This window comes from Brassica napus, chromosome C3 (assembly GCF_020379485.1).
Source record: "Brassica napus cultivar Da-Ae chromosome C3, Da-Ae, whole genome shotgun sequence".
NCBI lineage: Eukaryota > Viridiplantae > Streptophyta > Magnoliopsida > Brassicales > Brassicaceae > Brassica > Brassica napus.
Genome location: NC_063446.1, coordinates 2,257,468 through 2,276,409, shown reverse-complemented (window position 1 = coordinate 2,276,409; position 18,942 = coordinate 2,257,468). Strand labels below are relative to the sequence as shown.

The window sequence follows — 18,942 nt, the reverse complement described above, 5'->3', positions numbered from 1 at the left end:
TGAATAAGTTAGCACTGAAACTTCTGTATAAATCTCTTCAACTTCCAATAAGCAATATCTTCACATTCCCACAGCTTTAACTTGAAATGGGTGATGTAGCAAATCAGATCTAAGACTAGTAACAAAAACATTCATACTATGGCATCAGGTTATGATCTAGTAATTGGTTAAAGAAGGAATACTACTGAACCAGAGTATCTCGACATATGTACACATGAACCAAACCAGATGTTACATAATATATAGATTACAAGGACTTAGCTTAGAGACTAATTTTACACATTGAAAGGGGGGTCCGGTTTTTCAAACTTCAAAGCAAGGGGATGCCGAGCTCATCGAAGATTCCTATTCCACCATGGACTGCTCTCAAATGCTCATAACAAGGCTCTTGATGAGTGAAGAAGTCTAAGCAAACCCAGCAGATATGCTTCCCACACCGACACAGCAGATGGTTACACCCTTCAGATTTCTCAATCGTCGACTTGCAAAACGGACACTCCTTCACGTTCTTCCCCTTCGCCCAGTCTTTCAACGACATGTCCGGATCTTCTTTAAACAGTTTGTACCTCTCGCAAGTGATATACGGGTGATACTCCAGGTGGCACCTTCTGCACGTCTCTGCGTTACAAGCTCCGCAGATGAACGGCTCCCCTGACTCTCGAGGACCAACAGCTACGCGGTAAACGGAAGGGCAGTCAGGAGTGGAGCAGAACCGGAAGTTACCATCGCTGGTTGTTACAAAAGAGGACAGGGAGGCTTTGAAGAGCTCGTCTAGCTTCTCTTGTGATAAGAGCGCTCTCATATCAGCGAGTACTATCGGAGCTCCACAGTCAGCGTGAGAGCAAAGTATGGGAAACGCGTCGAAGTTTCTCATCGATGCCTCGAGCTGTTCCAACAAACAAGCTTTGCAGAAGAGGTGCGAGCATCCTTCTAGAGAGTATCCATCATCAACCTCACACAGGCAGATGGGGCATTCAACTTCAATGTCATCTGGTTTTCCTCCCGGTTCACTACCTTCCCGTGCAAGTTCGTAGACGATCTTTTCTACTTCCTGCCTCATCTCCACGCTCCCATGAACCTGAATAACATGGTACCGCGTGTTGAGCTTGAGATCCACACCGTTTACCTTCTCCTTGATACCTTGGAGATCCGGACCAAACCGGTTCACAACTTCCTTCATGAGGTCAGGACGTAACTGAGGACCTCGGAGGCGGATTTCGAGCTGCTGCCTCTCGTGATAGACCAGAAGCGACCGAACCAGTTCTTGCTCAGCCGCAGCGATCTTCTCTTCTGATCCACAGATGCGTACTGTGAGACTGTGCCTGTCTAGTAAAATGTACGTTTCAGTCTCGTGTTGGATCCTCCGCATCAGAATAACACCGTCTCTGGAAGAGAGATGCTGCAAGACCCTTGGGGTTAGGCCTGGATGGTTTATGGGTCTTCCTCTTACAAGTTCTTCAAGAGATCTCCGCATCTCTGAGATGGGTTTTGTTGCATAAGCAGATATTCTAACACGGTAAGCACCACCATGTGTTGGCTCCAGATGCCAAGTACCTCCTACAAATATATATAAGAGAAATATCAAACCTATGCTCAGAAGTAGTCAGATAACACTGTAAGGTTATTACTATTAGGTGGTAGAAGTTACCTCTTTGTCTCTCGAAGCTTGTTAACTTAGCATTCAGTTGTCTTTTGACTATGTTGTAGACAGAAGCAGGACAGATTATGGAGCTCTGAAACTTTTGCTCGCATTTGATCTTCTGCCATGAAAGGCATCCAGGTAGCACCTCTCCATCTAACTCCTCCAAAGCTTTCGCGGCTTCCAAGTGTAATCTTCCATCAAAAGTAATCAACGCTCGCATGAAATAATCTGTTTCTTTTGGTTCAAAAACTTTGACTTGGACGCAGTTCGGCTCTGGACTGCTCGATGACATGCACGCAAATATCCTCTTATGCAGCATATCTGCACAGACAGTAGGAGGTGGACACCGCACGCTCTTTCTTCTCAACAGGAAAAATTCCAAATCTGTTCTCCCCGTGTAGAACTCCAAAGCATCTAAAACGTCTGCTTCCACAAGACCTGAGTCAATATTAGTAATCAAGATTGAGTCACTGAACCTTTGATCCGTCTCAAAGCGGGCGTATCTTGTTCCTATCACAATGTCAGAGGTCCCATTAAATACGCTGTGAACATCACCGGATGGGCACTTAAGAACGCCTCTGCCAGTGCTCTCCCTTTGCGGCCAACGAATCATAGCTGTAACAGAAGGGAATGAAGGCATCTTGAACATTCCTCCCCCACCAGTTGCCAGCGATGGAAATAGTTTAAGCACCGATCCGTTGAAATCAAATCTCTGAATCTCTGTTGCCTTCATAGCAGATTCCGGAGTGAGAAAGGTTATCCTACCCCACTTGTCCTTCTCATCACAGTCTTGCTTGTTCCCAGCAAACTTGTGAATAGAGCAGATACACACATCGATTTTCCTCTCCAGGAACCTCAGAAGCTCTCTGTCATCAACGAAACTGTCGCCGTAATAAAATACATCGGCCGTCAAGAATCTCTGATCAACTTCAAGATGCTTTATCTGAGCACCAGAACCAAACAGTGCCATAGGTACTTGTCCCCGGCCATGGTATATATACTTCTCCAAGCATTCGTTACGCATCCACTTCTTTTCACACTCCAATGCATCGCTCACCAGGGCCGAGACTTTTTCCATGTCGTGCGGAGGTGCATACAGTAGAATCTCATTCTGATCGATATCAACTTGAATACTAATCCTCTCATCCACACAAAGCGACCTAGCACGAGAAACAATCGAAACCAGACCACAGTTAGATTTCCCACAGAACCTTTTTAGCAGAGTGCTGCTACAACCAGCCACCTTCTCCACTCGGAGCCTCCACTCATCCATATGAGAAGCATCAAAAGGTGGAGGTGGATCAAGCAGAGACAAAGCCTCAAAATCGAACGAAGTTACACATACCAAGTACTGGTCGACGACTGATAGCAGCTCACCGAAAACAACCCAAGTTGGCTTCTGTCCAAACGCTAGCAATGAACACGACGGATGCAACTGGACTTGCTGACCAGTCAACGCCACCTCGTACCCAAGCTGATCATAGCCAGTGTACATCGCCACGTTTTCAGCGAGAGATGCAAGTATAACCGTTTTCAAACGCTTGTCGTGTTTATTATTATTACCCTCGGTTGGGTTCCAGACCCAGTAACTTGGACTCACAAGAGAAAGTTCTCTCTCAATGCATATCTCCAGCTCCTTGACTGTATCTTCACATCTCCTCATTGATTTGGCATTTAGGCTATTCTCCCAGCACCATTTATTTCTTCTCTCTCGCGGCAGAGATGCCCATTCTTTGTACACCGAAAGAAGAGTGAACAGGTCTCCATTAGGGTTGCAGAATTGCACCTTGAAGATGACAAAACAGAAAAACTTCAGAATCAGTCTGGAAGAAAAATACCATTATAGCAAAATTAACCTGGAGCTCAGAATCATACCTTTAGGCAATCAGCTTTCATCTTATCATCGAGGCTGCCAACTCTGCAGAATATACTACTAGCATTAGCCATGACAGCAGCAAGAACAATCCCCTCTTTGCCCATTCTGTGTCTGAAGCAGCCTAATATTAACTTCCCAAGCTTCGGCTCCAGACCAAGCTTGACTAAACAGTGCCCTTCCTGTGTTAACTCAAGAACACCATTCTTCTCAATTACCGCACCCAGCTGAACAAGATTTTTCACAGCCATTGCGATGGCTTCAGGGACAGGAGCGTCGACAAAGTCAAAATCCGCCACGTTGTCTACACCCAGAGCAAGAATCCTCAACAGCGCTACACCAAGATGGACCCTCCGAATCTCAGGCTCCTGGTTAAGATTCATCGACTCAAACTCGTGCTTTGAGTAGAGTCTGTAACATCTTCCGGGCTCTGTCCTTCCAGCACGACCAGCACGTTGTCGAGCAGAGCTTTGACTGACACGGCAAACCCTGAGGATGCTCATACCAGTTCTAGGTTCATATTTACTCTCTTTCACCATCCCGGAGTCGATCACATACTTGACACCAGGGATAGTCAGAGAGGTCTCTGCAATATTCGTGGCAAAGATCACCTTTCGTTTCCCAGGATGGTTTTGGAACACCCTGAACTGCTCCTCGAAGGAAAGCTTTCCATGCAACGGTAAAGCAACTGCAGATGGAGCTATAAACCTCTCGCAGGCCCATTCAACCTCTGCTTGAGAAGTCAAGAACGCAAGGATGGTTCCTTCTTTCTCTGTTTTATGCACTTCCACTGCCTTCTTAACAACATCATCAGCATACGGAGCAATACGTCCGGTACCAGAACTCCCTTCTGCGTCGCTAGGGGAATAAATAATCTCCACCGGAAAGTTCCTTCCGGTGACACAAAGAATCCCACAGCCAAAGAAGTAGTCCGAGAGCTGGTAAGCATCCGCCGTGGCAGACATGATGACAAGCCTTAAGTCAATTCTTCTGCACATCAGATCTTTAAGCAACGCCAGCAGAAGGTCCGTGTTCAAGCTTCTCTCATGAGCTTCGTCAATAATAACGCATGAAACACCAGGCAAGCTCCGGTCTTTAATGTAGTGTTGAAGCAGACAGTTATCAGTCATGAACACGACTTTGGAACTAATCTCCTCGGTGGAAGAGAAAGCTGGAGTGCAGCGGACAGAGCTTTCATCGTAACAACCGTTGCTTTCTTCTCTGACTCGATCAGCCAATGTCAAGGCAGCAATTTTCCTTGGCTGTGTGCAAACGATTGATTCACTAGCAGCAACTCCGGAATCAGCAAGGAACTGAACTAACTGAGTGCTCTTCCCTGAACCGGTTTCTCCAATCAATACCATTACCTGTGAACACAAGTAAATAAATTAAAACAAACTCAAAAATGTCCAAAAATAGATTCATTTGTACAATACAAATGCATAAATCAGCTTGAATCACAAATCTATACACAAGTAAATGAATTGTTACAAACTCAAAACTGTCCAAACACGACAATGCAGAGGAAACTAAGACTTAGCAGAGGAACTACAACCACTACAGCCACTATACACTACCTGTTCGCCATGAATCCTCTTCAAAATATTACGACGGTAAGCATAAATAGGCAACCCATCCTCTAGCCTACGACACTCCCTGCGGATCAAACTATGAATACGCGGCCAATCATAGTCTCCTTCCAAACTAAACACAGCCACGTCATCTTTTTCTCCATCTCTTCCTTCAAGAAACCGCACAATACTCTTCATACCATTCTTGAACTCTTCAAGACGCTTTACAACCAAGTCTCTCTCCGCCTCAATAGCCTTCTTTCTCTCAAAAGCCTCAATATTGATACCTCTTTTGGAAGAAAAGGACTCAACTTGACGAGACTTCTCCTCTATCTCTGCCCTCACCTTCTTGACGCAATCTCCGTTGTCCATGATCGAAAGCACGTGACCCGAGAAGAGACCACGAAGCCTGTCTCTAAGCTCCTCCACGTCTGACGGGACGGTGACATTAGCAACCAGCTCGGGAACTAAAAGGGTTTTCCCCTGGAGACGGTACTCCCAGAGCGCCACGACGGCGGAGAGCGCGTCGACCCACTGGCGAAAACTGAAACTCCCGGCGATGCATCCGAACTGCGGCACGTGGATGGATTCCTCCGGGATTCCGCAGAGCGAAGCGAGGGTGCTGATCACTTGCTTTCTAACCGAGAAGGACGGCGACGGCTCGGCGGCGGGGGTTCTCGGGTGGACAAGCTGGACGATGAAATTCGGCGTCGCCGGAGGCCGATCGCGTCTGTAATTTGGCGGGAAACTGGAGCTAGGGTATTGTCGGTGATTGAGCGGCGGAGAGCGGAAGTTACTACAATTGGTTGAAGATGAAGCTGAGGGTAAAGATGGGTGGCGATTAGTCGCCGATCTTCCACGGTAGGCCGGAGGAAGTGAACTCTTCATCGGAAGCCAGTCTTGTGTGTGTTTGTTTAGCAAAGTGAGAGAGACGAAAGAAGTTGAAAAAGTTTCAGAGGGCAGTGAAAAGGAAAACACTATTTATAATTATTTTGTTTCTTTACTTTTTTTATTCAACTTTTTCTAGAACCTACTTATTTTGTTTTTCACGAGAGATGAAAAAGAAATATAATTGGGCCTTAAAGGCCTATGATTATGAAGCCCATATACTTGGGCCGGTTGTAATGATACTCATCTGTTTCCAGTATAAGTTGGCCATGTGCTCATTTGCACAAAACCCTAGCCGATTTGCGCCGCGAGATATATATCTTCACCTTCTCTCGCAGGAAGCTCTGTAGTGGCAGTTTCAATCGAAAACGATGAAGGTAGGCTCATCTTCTCCGTCTTCTGTATTCTCTCTGAGATAATCTGATTTATTTGGTTTGCTCACTGGATTTGGTTTTGTTTCGCAGTTCAACGTCGCGAATCCTACCACTGGTTGCCAGAAGAAGCTCGAGATCGACGATGACCAAAAGCTGTAAGATCTTTGATTCTTATCACGTAGTCCTTCTTTATAGCTTTAGGATTAGCTCTTCCTTTTACTTGCATTTTGTCTAATGAGTGTTCAATGCGTAACATCTCCTGTGAAAGTTATTAAAATTATTCGGAACAAACCTTAGGAACTTATGATAATTACCATTTTACCCCGGGCAGAACCTGCTGTAATATTGAATTTGGATGTGTCTGTAATTCTCTGATTATAATTACTAACCAGTTATGAATCGAAATGAAGTTATTAAATTATTCGGAACGAACCTTAGGAACTTATGATTGTTACTTTTTTTACCCCCGACAGAACCTGTTTAGACATTGGATGTGTCTGTGATTCTCTGATATTATTACTAACCAGTTATGAACCAACATGACTAAATCACAGTCGAGACAAATGAGTTGAGTTTGATTTTGAGTTTTGATGTTGCAGCCGTGCTTTTTACGACAAGAGGCTCTCTCAGGAAGTTAGCGGTGATGCTTTGGGCGAGGTGATAATGTGTACTAATAATTTTCATTTTATTTATTTCTCGTCGAAGTTGTTATTGAGATTGTCTGTTTGCAGGAGTTCAAGGGGTACGTTTTCAAGATCATGGGAGGTTGCGACAAGCAAGGTTTCCCAATGAAACAGGGAGTTCTCACCCCTGGTCGTGTCCGCCTTTTGCTTCACCGAGGTACTTGTCTCCTCCTGATCAGTTTCTCTTTTGTCTTTCACTATCTCATTTCTTTGGATTGATGTAATATCTTGTTTGTGTGAATAGGTACTCCTTGTTTCAGAGGACACGGAAGGAGGACTGGTGAGAGGAGAAGAAAGTCTGTCCGTGGTTGCATTGTCAGCCAAGATCTCTCGGTTCTTAACCTTGTCATTGTCAAGAAGGGTGAGAAGGATCTTCCCGGGCTTACCGACACCGAGAAGCCAAGGATGAGAGGTCCCAAGAGAGCTTCCAAGATCCGCAAGCTGTTCAACCTTGGAAAGGATGATGATGTCAGGAAGTATGTCAACACTTACCGCCGCAAATTCACTAACAAGAAAGGTAAAGAGAGAATCAAAAACATGATCTTGTGGTTTAAGAATAATGGTCCTCTTAGACTTATTTCTTTCTTGGGGTTGTAACAGGTAAGGAAGTGAGCAAAGCCCCCAAGATCCAGAGGCTTGTGACTCCTTTGACACTTCAGAGGAAGAGAGCTAGAATTGCTGACAAGAAAAAGAGAATCGCCAAGGCTAACGCTGACGCAGCTGATTACCAGAAGCTTCTTGCCTCCAGGCTCAAGGAGCAGCGTGATCGCCGTAGTGAAAGTTTGGCCAAGAAGAGGTCTAGGCTCTCTTCTGCTGCCGCTAAGCCCGTTGCTGCTTAAAACCATTTTCAAATATCAAGAGACTTCCTTCTCTCTAGTCTGTTTCTCGTCGTATTTGGACATGTAAACGCCGTTTGAACGTCTATCTTTTTTGGTTTCTGCTTTGTGTTAGCTCTTAAACCTTCTATCATATCAAAGTTTTGAACTTGTTTGCTATGTGTTGATTTTTTTATCTATTTTGGAAACCAATCCATGAATAAGAACAGCTAAACAATTCAGACCAAAGTCAATCTGGAACTCCAAACAAGCAAACTACGAGGACCGAAACGAAATTAAAGATGCATTGAAACTCTTCGTCAGTGTAATCGTATTGGGTCAAGGCCTTCTAGTTTCGTTCCTGAGGCCCATTTCCTAACGGTGTCGTTTCAAAAGCGATTTGATTCACCAAAGCAAATTAGTAATCTGTTAGTTTACGCTAGTAATAAATATACAGAAAAGTTGATTGACGTCAAAAAGAAAAAAAGTTGATTAAAATATTAATATTTTAGATTAAATACTACGGTGAAAAACAAGTTGACAAAAGAAAATGGATCCATTTGGATTCGGATGAAATTACAATACTAAAATTTTCAAGGCACTCGATCTTTGCCGCAAAAAGCTCAATGAGTAAATTATTCTTTAACCTAATCAGAGATCCTTATCTGACATCACATCTCTCGTTTTTTTTATTATTAAAACATCTACTTGGCCTTTTTATATTATCGTTAGCCAGCCGATCACATGCTTCTTCATTTCTTCCATTATTTGCTTTTGGCAAAGCAAAAAGGATAAATGATCATATGAATGAATGATAATGAAACACATCCATATTCAAACTCTACAATGTATAACATCTATTCTAACCTCAGTGTGTTTGATGTTTGCTTTAAAATTACATTGATACAAAAAGTGTTATAACATCTATATACTCGTACATAATTCGATTTGCAAGCAAGTAAAGTAAAACAAAAGATCCAAACAATTATGAAAAACCCTAATTACAACTACAAGTGACCTCCACTTCACAAAAATCATCTCTATATAACATAAACTCGGATATGGCCATATGGGTGAGAAACATATGCTAAAGAACATTGATAACAACAGGCATATATATGAGTTATGAAACATGTACCGTACTTTACATTCCACAACATGAACACACATATATGATGTGTCTACAATACATATAGATACGCAAATACATTCTCCAAATTTGATTTTTGAGTTCCTCCAAAACATACCTGAAAAAGACAACGAAGGCTAAAGAATGTTGGAAAATATGGAATCATCCAGTAGATGATCAGGCCATACAGGTGAAGCTGAAGCTCCTGATTCTTGACCGCTTGAAGAGGTCATGAGATTGCTATTGACATCTTCAATAATGTATTGGTTTCTAATCAGATCACCACTCACAACAGATGAATGATCAAGAGAAGGTAACAAACTCTGATTTGAGCTGGAGGGATCCGAGAGCCAGACTGGAGATACAGGTAAGTTATCTCTTTGACTGAAGAATTTAAAGTGACTGTCCTCAAGATCTCGGGGGGAAATAGATGATGGTACCATGTTGGTGTTTAAGGTTTCTAGGGATGGTATGCTGCTGAAGTCCTGAAGATAGGGACCAAGGTCGGGATTATTGCTGGTGGTATAGGTTTCTTTTAAGGAGGCAATAGAGTGGAGGAGACTGCGAGTGTCAAAGTCATTAGGGTTAGTGTTATTATTCATGGAAGGTGGTTGAAGGAGGTCATGTAACAATTTGAGTTTTGCCATCTCGGTTTGGAGTTTCAGTATAGTTTGCTCTTGATCAGTTTGAAACTGGAGCTGCATATCAACAAAACCTCTAAGGTTAGAGGACATAGACACAAGCTGAGATAAGCTGGAGAAGATATCAGGTCTTGGACGATGAGTCATTGGGTCAACTCCCATCTGAATCAGTTTTTTCTTCAAATGGGTGTTCCAGAAATTCTTGATCTCGTTGTCTGTTCTCCCTGGTAAGTTGTTCGCAATCGTTGACCACCTTATAACATTATCAACATAAGCAAGCAGTACAGGAACACAAAACCGTTGACTATAAAATTAAAAAAGAATCAAAAGATTACTTGTTTCCAACAACTGCATGAAGGTTCAAGATAGTCTGTTCTTCCTCTGGAGAGAATCTCCCTCGCTTGATGTCAGGTCTCAAGTAGTTAGTCCATCTTAGCCTGCAACTCTTCCCACACCTGTTAAGACCTATAGAGAGAGAGAATTAAAGAGACATATACAGTCACATGAGAAGCTATAAAACAAGAACAACACAAAGCAGATACCAGCACGCTTGGGAAGAGCTGTCCAGCTACTATGGCCATGTTTTTGGATATAGTTGACAAGTTTCTCATCTTCTTCAGGAGTCCAAGGACCTTTCTTGAGACCAGAGTCATCACTACAAGGAGATCTTCTCATGTTCGCTGATCTCTTGTATCTGTCTCTTTTATTTTCTCCTTCCTCTATCTCTGAGATTTGGTTGCTTCCCTCTATTCACAACCATTAACTGCTTATTATTTCTATTTATATTAAACCTAGCTAGCATTCTTTTATCTTCACGTGTTTCTTTCCTATACGCGCTTACCAAAACAACCATATGTCATTTTCACCTTTCAATTCCATTTTTTCTAATCATTATTCTATTATTCCCTACATACGCTCCTTACCAATGTAAATTCTTCTTCTTGTCTTATCATCTCGAGAACAGCCGTCTTCATTAATGAACAAACACATATCAACTGTTTCTCTAATTTGTCTTTAACTGGGAAGTAGTTCATAAGTAGCCATCAAACTATGCCCTAGTATCAAATCCTGCATTTGTCAAGGAGAATAACTACACATAATTATTGCTTGGTCTTTTCACAGTTCATTTCACACAAACAGAAAAACACTACTGATCAACTCATTAGCAAGAGGGTTTTATCATTTTTTTTATGCAATCCATAAATTAAAGATCTTCTCCGATTAGGCAATGATGTAGGAGAAGGGCCATAAAGGGAATCTGACAGGACGACGAAAATGTTAGTTATATAATTTTAATCATTGGAGACAAACAAAAAGAGAAAGGATTTGAAATAGAAGGCAGCGCCAACAACACATGGAAACAAAAGGGTGGCCAGAGAGACATCTCCACTGGCACGCAAAATAGGTTTCCTTGCATCATCCACTTCCATGGTTTATTAATTTATATACTCATATATCATAAGCGTAGCTACATTATTATTGTATTTTTTTTCATATCAGTTAAAGGCTTAAAGCTAAGACCAACTAACCAACCAAACAAAATTCAAGCAATAACCCTAAGAGCTATTGTCTATGAAAATGAGAATGCTTAAAGAATATGAAACTAAAACAAGTCCATATATATATATATACATGTATTATGCAGCAAATAAAAGATGCAGAGAGGGTCTGATATGACAGTGTAATTTTATGTTTGACACATGAGAAAGTCCTGATATAGCAAAATTTAGATAATACTTGCAGAATTTCCAACCCTCAAATGCTTTTTCTAGGAAGAAAACTTACTACATGAAGATTTGCAAAATTGAAAGCATATCAGTATTGGTTTCGTTTCATTTTGTGGAAATAAATACAATTCGTAACAAAGCAAAAGATTGTTTTCACAGAAGATGTTAAAAATGGACAGACAAATATGGAGGACATGGTAGCAGTGATAACTTACTATTGATGATGATGACAGATTTTGACCGTTAGGAAGGATCTGGTTAGGGAAGAGGTGGGTGCGGAAAATTATCTAATTTCCACCATCTTTGAAACCTAAAAGATCTTCTCCCTCCGCCTCAGTATTACAGCCAATGTCATATCTCGAGCTCTTGTCTTTTTCTTATGTGTCTTCTATATGATGAAGATCAGAGGTTTCGTGCATAGTTTCAAACTGCAAAACCTAATATCAAGAAACCAAATCTAATTAAGAAAACATAGAGAAATCAAACAAGAAGATGCTTTGCCAAATGAGGGCATCAAATCTGCCAGTTTCTAGAAGGTATTTTAGTGTGTGCAGAAACTGTAGGTTAATATGAAATATGATACTCTGAGCATATTTGGATTTGCAGTACCATATTGTCATTCAACACATTTATACCTACACTACGAGTATAAACCAGCGAATACGCACGCAACGAATTAAGCCTAGATTACCCAACAAAGATAACTTTCCTGAGCATACATTTCCAATTATATATAGTCCAAAATGTAAGAAACTAAATTTGTAATATTTTCATGTAGAGTTTTTATTTTTATTTTTTTTTGAAACACTTTTTAATGTGAAGTTATAGAGACAAATCAGGAGCCAGTTAATGAAAGCCATAAGCGAAATAATCCCAGGATCATGCATCCTAGAGTTCATAATGGTTTAAGCTTACGAGTATCATTAGACATATGCAAGAAAAAAAGCCTACGAATTTTCAAAAAGGGGTTTTAAACCAAGAACTCTCACAAAAATATTAATTTAATAGGGGAATGAGTGATTTGAATTGCTTGTTGAGTTAGGGTTCCTCGCAGAGTGGACCACAGTCTCAAATATTGAGGAAGCAGGTACAGATAATACTAAAGAATTAAGGAAGGCCCTAGGTTATCACAAATTATTATTTATGAGATATTGATGTCATCACATAAACCATTCTCCTCTTCTAATAAATAAACGAAACAACTTGGTTGTAAACGCCAGCTAAACAGCTGAATTGCTTCTTCTCCTAAGTTTCTAAACAACGCGTCTAAAATATCGGACTTTCTATGCCAGCAATGAACATACTTAGCCCTTTACCAAGTGTATGTGAACGTAAATATACATTTCATCAACCTATGCATTTACCTGAGCTCTTTTCAACAAACTTCAAAATTCCATAAAATCTATATAAGGCAAGATAAAACATAAATAAAGTGTATAATACTCAACTCTTGGTACTTTACACAAGTTAGTGGAAACCAGAATGCTCGTTTTTCGGATATCATCATCATCATCATCATCATCATCATCATCAGTGAGGGTTCCTGAAAGCATATATATATGGTCTTAAGTGTTGTTATGTTAACTAGCAACCACTAAATGTCATTTAGGTGGTTGTTTTACAGCTAAAGACAGTAAAAAACATGGAGGCCAACAATGAAAGAATATGCAATCCAAGAGCTCTATGAATATATTACTTTGGATGCAACAACGACATCTATCATGTAGTGGGATATATCAACATCAACAAATAAAAACAGTTGAAGAGGAATCACATAACATAAGTAAAGTTTCACTAAACGCAAAGAAGAAAAACACTACAGAAAATGTGTATTTAATGATGTATCTTTAAGAAACCAAGAAGACTAATGATGAATTTATAATTTAGTGAAATGATAAAAAGCCATATACTAATAATAAACCAACCACTCCTTATAATAGTAAATTTAGGCATCATCTTTGCTACATCTACAGATACTTTAAGAAAGTGTTTTAAGTTTTAAAAAACAGAAGTGTTTAGCATCCAAAAAGTATTAGTAGTGGCTTTCTCAACTTGGTTCTTGAGCCTATTTTCTTGAACCTATACCTTTTTTTTGAATTTTGAACTTTACTATGAAAAGGAGATCAAGTCAGAACAACCACAAATTATAAACCAAACAAACAAGATTTATTCAGTAAACAATCTTAAAATAAGTATGAAAGGTATACTTATTTTAAGTGACAAAGTTAGCTAACTTTACCAGTCATGTGATAAAGGTAGATAGGATGTGTCATCTTTTTCATGAATGCTGTGCTCGAAAATATGATGTTCCCTAGACAGCCCCTTTAATATCACCAATCAACATAGCTAAATACAGAGAGAAGACCATAAATTTTGGAAATACTTTTACCATAGTAAGTTTAAATGTGCTTGTAGCAACCACATTTGCTGCATTATAGATTGTACTGAATGAGTATACTAGTGATTAGAAGAAGAAATGGGAAGAAGCATTTACAATTACAAACCTCAGAACTAAGAGATAGAGAGAGAGAGAGAGAGAGAGTCGCCATGCCACTCTCCATGTTCCTTTTAGTTCATCGTTTTCCTCACCAGCAAGCATCAAGCAGAAGACAATAAGAAAATCTGAAAAATAACATTGTTGCTTTTAAGAAGGTAGTCGCTAGAGCAAACAGGCAAAGTGTTTGATTTTTTCACGAAAGTACGAGTTTAAAGACAAAAGACTGGGGAAGCTTTTTGCATGAAAAGTAAGTCACATGGCCTGACCCAAAAAAGTACGAAGATCTCTGCATGAATATACACGTAATAATAGGATTCATAATAGATAATCTTGACAAAAAGCATCATAAAAAGCTGTGCAGAACTCTAAAACACATGGTTGGTAAGTCAAATCTTTAAACTAAGTTCCAATGAAGTACATAAAGCTATCTATGAGTAAACCTCACAAGTCGCCTTTAGATCTGCCTTTTGTCCTAAGCCTTTTGTACTCATTATAAACTGGTAGAACTTAACATTAAGGAAACGCTGCCCTATCCCTCAAAGCTTCAACTTTATCCCTACACTTATTCATAGAAACGGGAAAACACACAGGAGTTCTCCCAAAACTATATACTATAATAAAACAGAAAAATATTAATGATACGCTGGAAAGTTGGTCAATTGGAGATGCAGGATTAGAATGTGTAAATAAACAATATACTGATAGATGTAAACAGCACAGAGATTAAAGTTGCAAACCCCAAAACTTAAGATAATAGTGAAAAGATATAGCAATCAATAAATTATGCAGAAAAGTCTATAATTTTGACGATTTCCCCTATATAATATTATGGCAGATAGATCTTCCAGAATATCTTTAACTTAACCTTCAGAAAACTATATTGGGTAAATCATCATGGAGTAGATCATTTATTCTTTCAACCATCTAGTTATTCCAATAACAAGACACTAGAAAAATATGCAGAACCATCTTTGTACATGAGTCCCAGCAGACAAGTGAACCAACACAATTATTAACAACTAACAAGCAGCACTACAGAAAAACATGACATCAGACTATTACAACTTACCATCCTGCAATTTTTGCTAGCTACTAAAAAAATGAGATACCTGTATTGAACTGTAACGACCTTCCTTGGATAGCAAACTCCTATAGCTTGAAACTGAAATCTGGTAGCATATACTTATCAATGCCAACGTAGACTTAAATAAGACTTATTATGTATCATCTATGGTGCAGAAAGTGGGATAGTTATATGTGTTGGGCATATTTAAGTCACAAATGGCTGACAAAACTCCTGAATTCAGAAACTCAAAGAACAAATTATCACTGAAATTTACCAGAGTAGTATGAGATGATAAGAAGAACTCCAGTACATTGTCATCAACACAAGAGATTGCTTGGAAGAGGAAGACATTGATTAGCTTGAAAACTGCAGCATCAGACAGAATGTCAATATGAACCAAATCTGTAAGTCAAGATATTCTATAGATAGTGGAATGAATGAGAGCATTGTTTATAGTCTTTACGATTGTTTTATATCGGATAAGATTCCGTATACAGCGCGCAATACGAAGAAGAAGAAAACCAAGTTGTGATGAAGAGAATCAAGACCTAAACAATCAAGTTGATAAGAACATAGCACATGCATAAGGAAACTATTTAGTCTATTTCCCATCATCCCAGTCAATATCTCCGGTATTAGTTCCAGAAAACCTAGCAAAGATTATAGCTTCCACTTTGGTTTTTAGATCGATAAATGAAATACCTTCTCATCCGTAAGAAGCATAGATAAACGCCTTATGCATAGTATTATAGGGCTTGTTTCCAGTGAAAGGACCGTACCAAACATTTTCCTAAATATCAGATTTTTTTTTTCATAATTAGAGATATCAGTTTACCTCATACCGGCTCAGCCTGTAAACAAACAAAAAGGATCCCAAATTGCATTCACCTCGTTCATCGGGAGATCGTTCATCCTCTCCCCGTCAGCGGCAGCAACCGCGATCTAGGGTTTCTTCGCTCGAGATTTTCCAGCTCGATTTCTCTTCGTCTATCAATTTTCTTCATTCGAGGAACCTAAATGGGTCGTTCACACAGCTAAAGTAGCGTGTCAAACACGCAAACACTGGATCTATTCCATTAAATCGGACCTCTTGTGACAGACTTTTATGAACCCTATGGAAAAAGCCTAAATAATTTTCTTGTTTTTCCCGCCATATTTGGATTCTTCTCCAATTGTCTGTATACAAAATTTTATTTTATTCTCAAAGGTAAATAGGGCCATATCTTATTTTATTCATAACAAAGTATTGAACTTATTTTTAAAAAGGAAATATGAATCAGATGATTGGCACTGGCAGCAAATAATTTCCAAAACAAATTGTAATAATTTTTTAGCTACAAATTTGTTTGTGTGTGTGTGTAATATTATAGGGCACTCTTCAGTTAGTGATAATGGGGTGTCAAAAATATATCATTGTGAAATATCCTTTTAGTTGAAAATTAAATAATGGGAAAATTCATTTAATTCAACATGGAAAGAAATACAAACTGATGACTACAGTTTTTAGGATGAAATTTTATTTTAGCTGTTTGCTCACTAATGTTTTTTTTTTTTTTTTTTTGCTCACTAATGTTAAACTGATGGAAATACATAAGCAACTACGCAAGGCTTGTTCTGAAAGAGATCAGAAGACTCAGAACCCAATGGGCTGCTAGCAGAAACCAGCAATACGGATGGCACAAGTAAAGAGCTCTACATATTTGCTGCTCCTGTCTTTTGTCTAATATCTTACACTTGAGGGACATTTGAATTAAGTAATAATCAAAACTCATATGAGATATTGAATCTCTTATCTCACTTTGTTTCCTGTCTTATAATGTCGATACAGAGATTGACAGTACATGATTTGATCCCAAAAAAAGAGATTGCCAGTACATGCTGTTAAAAGAATGAGCAATCAGAACAGAGCAAAACATTTTGTCTTAAGCTTTCAAGCGTCATTATTACACAGCTCAATATTGAACTCAAAACATCTTAAAGAATACTAGAGTTGCCAAGTAAAAATTCTCTTTCCTTACACCAGAGTTTATTTACTCAATCAAGTTGTGAATCTTTAAAAAAATCTCCATACTCTGTTGCTGTTAAAGTATATTTTTTAACAAAAATTAATCAACACGAACAGCCACCACTTTGTTGCTCCGCTTGAGACGAATGGTTGGATGACTTTAGGTTGACATCAACCATATCGCCTTGTTTCGCTGAAGAAAGTGTATCCATTCCTGGTAATGCTGCTGAGATCTTTCGGAATAGTGGCTACAAGTTTACAAAATACCAGACGTTATTTCAAAGAAGTCTCAAGATCTTTAAAACAGTCATTAGGATAGATAGTTGATTCTCACACCTTGATGTTAAATCCAGCTTTTGCACTCGTCTCTATGAATATCACTCCAAAATCACGAGCTTTGTTATCCCCTTCTTCTATCGACACTTGCCTGTCAAAATGTCAAGTTGATGATAGCTAAATGAATAAAAAATTACATCCAACTTATTATTCATTGGATTCGATGCCATCATTAAGGTCAAGTGTGTCTTACCTCTTGTCAACGAGATCTGTTTTGTTACCCACCAGAACAATTATGACATCGTTACCTCTCTCTGTACGAACATCCTCAACCCACTTGGAGGTGTTCAAGAATGACTGCCTATCTATACATTGACAAAAGTACGAGACTTTACAAACAATTCTTAAAAAAAATATGATTTATTCAAAGAAAAGATGTCTATAACAGGTACTGTCGATCCTGTGTAGATCGTATACAAAAGAAAACTTTGATTGTAAAGCTGAAAAAAAAGTCTTACTAGCAACATCATAGACAATGACAGCAACAGAGGAATCTCTGATATAACTTGGTATCAGACTTCGAAACCTTTCCTGCCCGGCAGTATCCCTGTGCCATCATAAAGTCACAATACACTTACTGAAACGCACATATCAAGCACCAGAGACTATACACATAATAAACCAAAAACTAAATCTAAAAAAATGAAAATTCAATAGTCAATAAAGATGATACAAGGTATTTAGTAGCACGTATTTAAAAGCTGAAAGACTCCATTGACATATTACCAAATGAACATGTAACCTTAATCATATATGATCATTACCCTCTAACCTTAAGCATCTTAATCAAATGAACATGTAACCTTAAGCATTCATTCATTGCTTGTTTATTTTTGGTAAAAGATGGTTTTACCATAGCTGGAGACGAAGAGTCCTATCCTCAAGGTACATTGTCTTCGACAAAAAATCAATCCCAATAGTTGCCTGCAACATTTTCCAAAACAAACACACAATAACATAACGAAGATTCACATAGATTTCGAATCTGATTCCACATTACACACATTACATTCAAATTTTTCGAATCTGATCCACATTACACATGACACTACTCAAAATTTCGAATCTGATCCAAACCTCCCACAACACAAATACATCATATAATGATCGCGAATCACTCTGCGTTCTGATCGAACAGACGATTCGAAAATAGATGTAGATCGCAATTGATTTCGAGAGAAACCGATCGATCGATCGATCGATTTGTGGATGGAGTGTTGTTTCACAAACCTGATAAGTGGTGTCGAATTTGTCGTACATGAAACGGGTGATGATGCTGGTCTTGCCGACGGATTGATCTCCGAGGAAGACGAGCTTGAACTTTGCTAATGGTGTCACCGCCGCCATTTCTCGCTGTCAAGAGATCGATCGTCACCGTAACGATGGAGGGGATTAGATCTGAGAGGTTTCGATTTTTCAGGTGAGAGTCGAAGACGAGGTTTGAGTTTGACGCGTTTATATTATGGCTCTGTAGACGCGAAAAGTAACCGCCAATATAATTTTTATTGATAACGAAAAGGGCAATTGTCAATAATAGCACCTTTTGAAGTTTATGTCTCAAAAATAGCACTAGAAGGAGAAAGTCACAAAAATGACATTCATTAAAGGGTAAAATATCCCTAATACCCTTGGTTTAAAATTAAATAAACAAACAAAAATAAATAAAATAAAAATAAAAAAATAAAAAAATAAATT

At 39.2% G+C, this 18,942-nt stretch overlaps 4 protein-coding genes across 5 annotated transcripts; 1 reads left to right on the top strand and 3 right to left on the bottom strand.

Moving 5' to 3' along the window:
• Positions 1 to 163: 163 nt before the first annotated feature.
• Positions 164 to 6,061, bottom strand: LOC106384901 (ATP-dependent RNA helicase DEAH12, chloroplastic-like). The gene is made up of 4 exons (XM_013824825.3): positions 5,093 to 6,061; positions 3,518 to 4,882; positions 1,649 to 3,428; positions 164 to 1,557 (listed from the first exon to the last, which is right to left on the bottom strand). Exons 1-4 carry the CDS (start codon positions 5,972 to 5,974, stop codon positions 311 to 313), a joined length of 5,274 nt encoding a protein of 1,757 aa, XP_013680279.2. The 5' UTR covers positions 5,975 to 6,061; the 3' UTR covers positions 164 to 310.
• A 70-nt stretch (positions 6,062 to 6,131) lies between these two features.
• On the top strand, positions 6,132 to 8,026 carry LOC106384903 (40S ribosomal protein S6-2). Its single transcript, XM_013824827.3, has 6 exons — positions 6,132 to 6,351; positions 6,439 to 6,503; positions 6,948 to 7,005; positions 7,080 to 7,188; positions 7,276 to 7,548; positions 7,632 to 8,026. The coding sequence occupies exons 1-6, from the start codon at positions 6,346 to 6,348 to the stop codon at positions 7,868 to 7,870; spliced, it is 750 nt and encodes a 249-aa protein (XP_013680281.1). The 5' UTR covers positions 6,132 to 6,345; the 3' UTR covers positions 7,871 to 8,026.
• Positions 7,913 to 13,137, bottom strand: LOC106386636 (transcription factor MYB92-like). Its single transcript, XM_013826461.3, has 5 exons — positions 11,559 to 13,137; positions 10,540 to 10,684; positions 10,159 to 10,362; positions 9,952 to 10,081; positions 7,913 to 9,869 (listed from the first exon to the last, which is right to left on the bottom strand). Exons 2-5 carry the CDS (start codon positions 10,604 to 10,606, stop codon positions 9,113 to 9,115), a joined length of 1,158 nt encoding a protein of 385 aa, XP_013681915.2. The 5' UTR covers positions 10,607 to 10,684; positions 11,559 to 13,137; the 3' UTR covers positions 7,913 to 9,112.
• Positions 13,138 to 16,803: 3,666 nt separating this feature from the next.
• LOC106384904 (ras-related protein RABH1e) lies at positions 16,804 to 18,729 on the bottom strand. Of its 2 annotated transcripts, none has more exons than XM_013824828.3 (6): positions 18,478 to 18,729; positions 18,101 to 18,171; positions 17,706 to 17,794; positions 17,441 to 17,552; positions 17,248 to 17,338; positions 16,804 to 17,159 (listed from the first exon to the last, which is right to left on the bottom strand). In XM_013824828.3, exons 1-6 carry the CDS (start codon positions 18,592 to 18,594, stop codon positions 17,016 to 17,018), a joined length of 624 nt encoding a protein of 207 aa, XP_013680282.1. In that variant the 5' UTR covers positions 18,595 to 18,729; the 3' UTR covers positions 16,804 to 17,015. The 2 variants fall into 2 exon arrangements, with proteins under 2 accessions (XP_013680282.1, XP_013680283.1); XM_013824829.3 differs by having other exon boundaries at positions 18,101 to 18,232; positions 18,274 to 18,502.
• Positions 18,730 to 18,942: the final 213 nt, after the last annotated feature.